At 41.3% G+C, this 9,477-nt stretch overlaps 1 protein-coding gene across 1 annotated transcript in view; it reads right to left on the reverse strand.

Moving 5' to 3' along the window:
• The window catches only part of LOC114636283 (carboxylesterase 1C-like), a gene marked incomplete at its 3' end in the record, with an annotated part of 10,770 nt that extends 3,754 nt beyond the window's left edge, over nt 1-7,016 (reverse strand). Inside the window, exons 1-5 of the mRNA XM_028784460.1 lie at nt 6,965-7,016; nt 6,455-6,659; nt 5,396-5,540; nt 2,503-2,636; nt 1,823-1,976 (exon numbers count right to left, since the gene is read on the reverse strand). Coding sequence (XP_028640293.1) covers nt 1,823-1,976; nt 2,503-2,636; nt 5,396-5,540; nt 6,455-6,659; nt 6,965-7,016 — 690 coding nt within the window. The remainder of the gene's footprint in view (nt 1-1,822; nt 1,977-2,502; nt 2,637-5,395; nt 5,541-6,454; nt 6,660-6,964) is intronic.
• Nucleotides 7,017-9,477: the final 2,461 nt, after the last annotated feature.

Here is a 9,477-nt window from a genome sequence, read left to right on the forward strand (position 1 = left end):
AAGAAGAAAAGTCTTTGATCATATGAATTATGGCACACTTGTTGTTTAGCGCTCCCCCTATCTCCTGGCTTAGCATTTGGTGACCTCAGTGCTCCATGAATAAGACTGCTTCTCACACATCCTAGCCCAAATCCTGGACATCATATTATTCTGATGTTTCCCAGGAAGATCTCAGCAGAGTGTGTCATGAATTCAGAGACAGAAACAGAGTGGAAACACATTACAAGAACCTATCAGGGCAAATCCAAACTTAAAAGGCTTGGTAATGCCTACCCATATAAAATGTCTGCCTCTCCACTGTTCAAAATTTATCCTAACACTAAAGATCAAAGAGACCTGTGGATATTTCTCTTAAAGTATATGCATTTTTCAAATAGTAAAAATTGGATTTAGCCCAAGGTATTAATATACCATTCAGTGAAAATTAGATTCCTTTTTATAATACAGTATTACTCAATTAGAGACAGGTAGTAATATAGAAGAGGGGATACTAATAAAGACAATATTTATATGTAACTATATGACAAGAAGCCTTATTTGGACAAAGGATCTAAAAAGCTAACATTGCTGCATATGTACAGAAAATGAGGAAAGAGGGTATGGATGGAGGATAGATGACGCATGATGAATAGAGGGAAAGATATGGTATCTCATATAATTCTGTATATGTACATGAATGTATATGAAACTTTAGAGAAAGCTGAAAACAATAAATGTAACAGCCATGTGATAATCTCTGGGCAGGTTGTTATGCCAGACTTTATACTTCACTAGGTGTTTAATAGATTTTTTTCCTTACTTAAGAATTTTCCTGTTTTCAGGAGGTTGTTATCTGTGGATGTGGCTGCTAGAAACCTAACTTGGGTTTTCTGGAGAACAGCAGGCAGTCAGTCACTGAGCCATCTCTCCAGCCTTCCCACACCTCTTCTTACTTTCTTCTAAATACTGATCATGTTCTCTCCTTACTAAATCTTACATCGATATTGCATGAAATACTTTAATTTACTGTTGTGTGCAAATGTTCACACTTTAAACACTGCAACTCTAATACACTGCAATTAATATTCTAAATTTTTTCCTCTAAGAATTTTAAGTAGAAAGCCAGTGTGTGTAAGTTCCATGGCTAAATATCTGCTCAACTTTGAGAAAGGTACATTTTCTTAGAGCTCCAAGAATATCTGTAGCTTCTGTCACTTCCTATGGATCAATTCCACACATCAGCAAGACACTTCATGTGTCCAGCCTATGTCTGTGATCCACATCTACTGCCCTACCCTTCCCCACTGGATCTTCCATCTCTCCTAACCTTCTTTTCTTTCGCCTGTAAGATAACCTGATGCTGCCTTATTAAGATCAGAGGAAGCCCAACTTTGAATTGAATTTCCTTACTGTAAAGATGCGGCTTCAACCCAAACAAGGACACTTGGCCCAACTTATTGCTCCTCTCCTCTCATTTGTAGTGAGTACTTAGTACTGCATCCCAGAATTTGTAGAGTGAGACCGGATATTAAAATGATTAAGAAGAAGAATGCGATTAACCAAGTGAGAAGAGAAGCTGGAGATGTTCATGGTTCTAGGACTAAAAATAAATAATAGTAATAATTAAAGTAAGCTTATAAGCAAGAAAAAAGCTAATTATACACATGAAGCTGTCCATCATCTGATTCTTACAGCAAACTGAGTCAACCTGTACACAAGTGTTGAATGAAAGGATGTATTGGACTGACTGCTTTCTAATAGGTTCCCTCCCATTTATCCCACCTCTAGTCCCCAGTAACTATATCAATCCCACCGCAAGGGATATGGTGACAAGAATACTTACAAGAACAGAGACACTGGCACCTCCTGCTGACTCTCCAAAGATGGTCACTGAATCTGGGTTCCCTCCAAAGTTTGCAATGTTATCCTGGACCCAGCGTAGTGCAGCCAGCTGGTCCAAGTGAGCCCAGTTCCCCCGGCTGTGTTCATCACCTGTGCTGCAAGGTGACAGGGTAGAATGGGGAGAGAGATGTCATAGCAGGCCTCTCAAGAGCCAGACAAGATAGCCCAGAGAAGTTCAATGAGCTTTTCAGAATCAGGTTGGAAACCACATTACTCAACTGAGGGACTTTACCTGCTTGTAATCCCAACAGCATTGCTCTGTATGGCTCTCTACATTCATATTCTAGAAACTACGTACTGCACTGAGGATCCATAGAATATTCTAGATTGCCCAAACAGATAAAGAACAAGATAAACAAAATCTCTGACTATGTTCAGCTCACAGTGCAGAGCAGAATCAATCAGACTAGAAACAGCATGTCAGCTTGCAGAGAAAATACAGTGTGGACAAGGAGGGTCTGTAAGGTAGCATTTCATCTGGGAATATCCTGTTTGAAGCAGTAACTCTTGGGAAAGAGAAATAGTATCTAGCCAATCTTGTGTGTTTGTTTCATTAATTGAGCAAAATGAACCAAAGCAATGACTAATTAATATGCAGAGAGGAAGAATGTAGTATCTTACCTAAATAATCCAAAAATACCCAGGCGGTATTGAATGGTTACCACCACCACGTTTTCATGGGCAGAGAGAGCTAGTCCATCATAGGTTGATGCTCCACCTAACATCAGTCCACCTCCATGGATCCACACCATCACCTGGACAACAATAAAGCCACACAGACAATAGAGTGAAGATTTGGGACCACCAGTGAGTTCATCTGAAATGGATGTCTGTATCTAGGCTGTGACTGGTGGTCAGTGACCAAACCATACCAGTTCTGGACGGTTGCAACAGGATAACTTTATTTTTGGCTTTAAACTCTCTAAGATGAGGGCCAGGACACCATGCCCCTCAATAACCCCACCCTTTCTTCTCATCTCTCACAGCCTCCTAAGAAACAGAATTGAGATTATCATGAGACCTGTAAAGGCCAAGGGTGCTGTCATCACCCTGCAATCACATCATGTCACAGCAAGAACTTCAGGCAACTGGACATGAACAAGAGACAGACTTTGTATTTCAGCTTTGTCTCATCCTTTTCAACTCATTAAACTTCTCTGTGTTCACATATTGTCTGGGGAGACACCTGCTGCCCTGATGGCATCCCTTCCTAGTGCACCTCTGCTTAAGCCTGAGTCTTCCAACTATGCTACTCCCAGCTCACATCCACTTCATTCAAGATGTCTTTGATCATTTGGCTAACATTATCTCAGAATCTACAATGTTCCAGGCTCTCTGATGAAACTTGAGTAGAAGAAGGCATGTAATAATTCATAATCCATGTTCTTTGACTTAAGTAGCATGTAGATCAGAAAAGAAATGAGGGTATGTAAAATAATACTTTGATAACACAATTAATATGAGAGAAGATCTTGGGGATACAATGAACCAATAATTGATCTATGCACTAAAATAATAACTTCTCCATATGGTGAGGAATAATATTGTCCTGTGTGACAGATAAGAAAAGGAGGAGAAGCTTCCTGCTGAGAAACTACAGCCAGTAAGAGAATGAATTGATCTTGATCCTGATGCTAGTTCCCATCAGCCAGTTGCTGAGCTGATCAACACCTGTAGTCCATGACCAGAGTGCAGTGAGATAGCTCTTTAGTCATGAGACAGATCCTCCTGTAGGTCTGCTTAGTGTGACAGCCTGGCTGTTGGCTCTCAGGCAGTCTGTGATCCAGCTTGACACTCACTGAACTTTTATATGACGTTTCCAATGTGAGGAAACAGGCTGAGAGGTTATGTAAAGGCTCTGTTCTCTCATTTTCTTGAAGGCAGATCCAGGTTTAATATTCAGAACTCGTGGCTCTAGTACATGTGTCTAAAGCTACAGGGTCTCCTGTTTCCATGATTTGAAGATCCCATTTTCTCAATCTGGATCACTGTAGCCTCGAAGAGAGATGAATCGTGGACATCTAAGAGTGAAGGCTGAGTCTGAGAGTGATGAGTAATGATGTCTTGAAGAGGTTATGATGTATTTATGTAGACCAGTTGGAATGGTCCTTGAAAGCATGAGTATGTGGGAACTGATTAAATGTTTCCTTTCTCAGATCCCAAGTGCGATTTTTAGATATCTGCACCTCCGAATCAGGTAGGGAGAGTAAAGGTTTCAAAGGCCTTGTTGCTTGGACTGATAAGGTTCTTTCTTCTTCCTATTCCAACAATTGCTATTGGTTTCCTGATAAATGATGTCAATTGTCTAATGTTGAGTGGACCTGATAATAATCATGGACAATCAGGGACAGATGCATGTTCTCCTAATGCAGGAAGCCATCTCAGTCACAGAGCAGTCTCAGGTATTTTTTGCTATTCACAGTTTATAAATGAGGGACTGAATGCACAGAGAGGACTGATAGCTGCCCCAAGGACATATATCCAGAAAGACTCATGGTAGGTAGTATTTATATTTCCAATTCCATTGTAAGCAACATCCTGGGTCCCTTCCCAATGAGTAGGCTAGATAAAGCTGCCTGCTGGGAAGCTCACTTTTTATATGACTTGAAGAGTGGGAGTCACCAAGTTTTTTTTTTCTGCTTACTCCCAGGGACTTCTGAACATAGGGAACACTAAATCTTAGAGTATATTTCTACAACTTTGTCAGCCATTCCTGGGTCTCACACAGAGGGCTTTTGGAAGTTTGATGGGTGTTGACGTGGCACAAAATCAAGAATACCTTCTTTAGAAAACTCTCTCCAAAACATGTCATCTGTACCTGGCAACCTGTCTCTTCTCCTGTACTGTGTATCCATGTGAAATGCTGAATCATTTGGTCATTTGACTATGCAAAAGGCAGCCAGACATGTCAATGATACACAGTGAAATCCTGGGGTGCTGCCTCCAGACAGGGAACATGCTTTTGAGATTGTCCCAGCATTCTCCCTCCTCCCTCCCTTTCATGGGAGAATAAAAGTTTTCATCTCTCATTAAAGCTTCCACAGGTGACCTGAGAATAAAACCCATCTCCCCGACCCACAGGCCCTGTCTATGAGCATCCACATGAAACCAGGAAACCTGAGCCTACCCTTCATGGTGCTCTATTATTTTCCCCAAAAGAACCTCGTTTTCTCTATTTGTATGATGTCAGGTTGTTCTGTTTCCCCTAAGATTTTTCCAGTTGTGAATTTACTGGAAAATTATGACTTAACTGCCATGGGGATAGGATTCTCATAAGATTAGCTGTTCTTTTCCTTCTGTCCTGTGAAGACTTGGGAAATTTCATGTGAGCTGCATAGTGCTCTCTACAAAAGTCTGACATCACTGGAAAAAATTTCAAATGAAAACTGGAAGCTTGGTCCCTTATCACTCCCAGCCTATGTAATATTGACTTTTTCTGCATTTATCACTTGTAATTCCACAGAAGATCTAGATGTTCAATCTTAAAGTCTGGGCAAATGGTTTAAGCACTTACAGGCAATTGATTGTTTTCTGTTGACTCAGCAGGACTGTAAATATTCAGGTAGAGACAGTCTTCAGAAAACTCAAGAGGTATGCTCTCCTTTTTGGTGTTGAACACATCTGAGAGCAGCTGTCCCAGAGATGCCTCTTGGGAGCACCTGGGAGGGGAGAGAACATCTGAGATTCCACCAGAGTGAGCATGTCATCCGAGCCTGATCATGTACTGAGAGATTTGAACATATAAAATTAGTTCCTATTATTTCCCTGGAGTTGTTGCTATGTGAGAGGTGGGAACCCTGGAAATCTTTCGGGTCTCTAAACACTATGGAGGGAGAAGCAATTGGTACCTTTCTTTTCCTGGAGTATTTTGGGATGTTCTGGACCAAGGAGTAACTAGACCATCTTTAAGGACTCATGATACTCTCACGGATACCAGGAATTGCTGTTAATATAGTTAGTCAAAGGATTGCCTTGTCTCCATCCTGCATTACTGTGAGATCTCACAGTGAAGTTTTGTCTTTTGCTGACTATGTATTGTAAAGCTAAGTACTGGCTCTGGTTGACTCGGGGAAGAGGAGATTCTCAGGTATAACAAGTAAGGCTCTGTAACCTTGTCTCCCAAATTATCCTTGATTGGTCAATAGAAATGCCTACAGCCTATGGATGGCAAGGGAGGTAGGCAGAATATCAGTTTCTGGGCTTGGTGTCTGAGGCAGGAGAAAACAAAGCAGGAGAGGGAGGTGAGGGGGGAAGAGATTGTAGACAGAGGATAAGACACCATTGGGTAGTTAAATCATGAAAATGTTGCCATGAGGGCTGAACAGTTGGTGTAAGCAGCGCAGGTAGAACATGGAAAATTATATCTCAGTTATTGATAGGGTAGTAGAAAAAAAAACAGCAATGAGGTATATGTCCAGCTCAAGTGCTTTTTAAAGTCTTACTTTAAATATAAAGTTTATATGTCTTTTATCTAGGAACTAAATAGTCTAAGGTATGGTAGATATCCCCAATTAATATTATATATTTACAACTACACATACACGCAAAAACAGTCCCTATCCCAGTGGCTTACATAGGAGGGTAGGAGGTGGCATCCTTCACGAAGCTCCAGGGCTCTACAGGCTCTGGTGGAGCAAACCTCAGGGATCCAAGAGGAGGCTTGGCAAAGGGGACTCCCAGGAAGACTGCCACAGGCCGTTCAAATCCTTCTATGCTGATGTACTTTCCCAGGACTTTACCTTGAGTGGTATTCACCACGGGTGGTAACAATGAGAGTCCTGATGGTCAAGAAAACATGAGAATACATCAGAGGGGAAAGAGCAAGTCTGGATTCAAGGCTGCTTTCGTCACTTTTAGGCTTGCCCCATCGATAGTTATTTGAATCTTCTAAGGTCTCATTTCCTTCTGAAATTAAAGAGAACACCAACTAAAAAGTAATCTGTTTGGAAGTATAAAAGTAGCCGGCCTAAGCCAGTACGAGCATTATTGCTCTGCTTTATGCCTGCCCTGTATATATCCCTATATATTTCGAGGACAGATTTTCAAATGTGCAACCCAATGTTTGTAATCCAGAAGAACTTACCCCATATTGGGCAAGCAGCAAGAGAAGCCCAGACCAGAGCACAGAGCCACATGGTAGTGGAAGAACAGGAGCTTTTGGAGACAAAGAGGTGTCTGCTGCTCAAATAGAAAGCCTTGTTCCTGCCTCTTTGCTGTGGACCTGTCTCTAGACCAATTAGCATGATTACATAAAGCTCTCCTTCCTCCAAAGAGCTCCCCAGATGCTTGTTAAGACCTCCAAGCCACACCCACTAAGAATTTACTCTTCTTAATATTTAAAGACACTACCCACTCTCTGATACAAAATGGCCATGAACTCATCCAACCTCAAATTCAAACACTTGTAGTTCAATAGTTCAGCGTACCCTGAACTTCACAAGGAAAGCACCAGTAACAAGATGCATGCAGTCAGGAAGACGCCTTGAGTTAGGATTCCCACCACAACCTGGAAAAGTAAGAGCACTTCACATTGCCAGTGTTGCCCAGCTGGGAACATTGCACACTTCCCAGCTTCCATGGAATGCCATTTCCTGGAAGACAGGCTCCCAGATTAGAAGTTTTCTAATCTCACTCTTAGGCCAAAGTATATTCTGATGCCTGTTATTCCTGCCAGGTGGCCTGACTTGCCAGTGTACACCTTCTCTGTTAATGATCTCACTGCTTTAGAGCAGGTGTGTTTAAACAGAATGTTTGTATTAGTTTCTTCTGGTTGCTGTGATGAAACACAAAGAGCAAAGGCAATCTAAGGAAGAGAGAGTGTCCGGAGGGAGAGCAGTCCATGATGACAGAACAGAACCATGGCAACACATGGCAAGCAGGATGGTTTGAAAGGAAAGCCAAGAGCTCATAATACTTACATGTAAGCTTGCAACAGAGAGAGAATTAGAAACAAAGAGGCTTTAAATTCTCACAGCCTACTTCCACTGACAGACTTCCTCCAAGAAGGCTACATCTTCTAAATATCCCCAAACTGCACCACCAACTGTGCCTCAAGTGTTTGAATGCCTGAGACTATAGGAACAGTTCTCAATCAAACACTCCATTGTTCTCACGGCAAATAAACTCTATGAACCACAATCCTTTCCTCTAATCATCCACACATGCATCTATCTATGAATTCTTTCTTTCTTGATGATTTTATTTATTTTTATTTTATGCATATGAGTGTTTTTCTGCATATATATCTATACACCATGTGCATGCATTGCCCAATGTGGCCAGAAGAGGAAGTACTCCATGGTATGTGAGAATGGAGTTATAGATTGTGAACCAATGTATGGCTCCTGGAAATTGAACACGTGTCCTCTAGAAAAGCAGCCATTGATTTTGATGGCTGAGGCACATTTACAGCCGTTATCTATGAATTCTTGAAAATGTCCAAACTGTTTAGCATTAGGGTCACCAGACTGTACTTGAGTGGGGCAAGCAAGATAAAAACGAGTATGTCCTGTTTGATTTCAGGTTTAACTATGTGGTGTCATTTCTGTTTCTCAACCTCAGCAGTCCTGGTACCTTGGAAAGAAGCATGTGTCTCTTTTATAGTGCTGCTCTCTCCAGGATATTTGGAAACTTTGTAGTGAAGGATGGTTATAAAGCTTTGCCTTGACTCTGTTTAAGAAATTAAGTCAAACAATATTTGTGTGGGACTAGAAAGGGCAGTCTTGATGGGAGAATGGTGGTATCTGGAGTGGGAACAGGAGAGATAAGTAAAATTAGACTTTAAAAAAAATTAAATTGCTTGGTAATGCAGAGATTGGCTCAGTGGTTAAGAACTAGACATCTTACTGCTCTTGTATAGGGCCTAAGTTCCATTCCCAGCATCCATATTGATCAACTCACAACTACAGTGCCTTTAGTTTCATGGAGTCAGCCATCCTTTTCTTTCCTCCAGGGGCACTTGCAAACACACACACACACACAAACACACACACACAAACACACATACATACTCATGTGCATGCATGTGTGTAAAAAAAATCTTTAACAGAAATTTAGTTGTTTCCTTTACAAGAAGAAAATGACAACTCATTTTATATTTTGCAATAAGTGCGAAGTTAAGGTAACTATAAGAGAGAATGTTTGCATACTGATGGGTCTGAGTGACTTGGCTCTTTGGGAAAGCTAATGGAACAAAACGGTGACCAAGATCCTCCATTTGTCTCTCCCCATGGCACATCAACAGTTCAGGTTTCACACACCAAAGTGTCTTATAAGAGTTAAGGTAATCTAGGGAACCCAGCAGAGTGCTTGATTTTAGTATGTGAAAACATACTCTGAAGATGGCAGATAGGGGATATGCAACCAAGTCCAAGTACCTAGAGAAGAGAGGTCACTTCTGCTCAGAAAGGGAGGGAGATATAAATCCAGCCCTTAAACTTCAAGCAATGTGTTTCTTCAACTCAAAAATGCAAGTGTCTAGGAAGGGAATTGACACAAACCTTATAGACCTAAAGGCAAGAACTAAGACTGCCCTAGTGCTAAGGAGGATGAGAATGTGGATATCTACACACAGACAAAAGTGACAGACTATGTCTC

This window comes from Grammomys surdaster, unplaced genomic scaffold, assembly GCF_004785775.1.
Source record: "Grammomys surdaster isolate TR1022 unplaced genomic scaffold, NIH_TR_1.0 123415, whole genome shotgun sequence".
Classification (NCBI taxonomy): Eukaryota; Metazoa; Chordata; class Mammalia; order Rodentia; family Muridae; genus Grammomys; species Grammomys surdaster.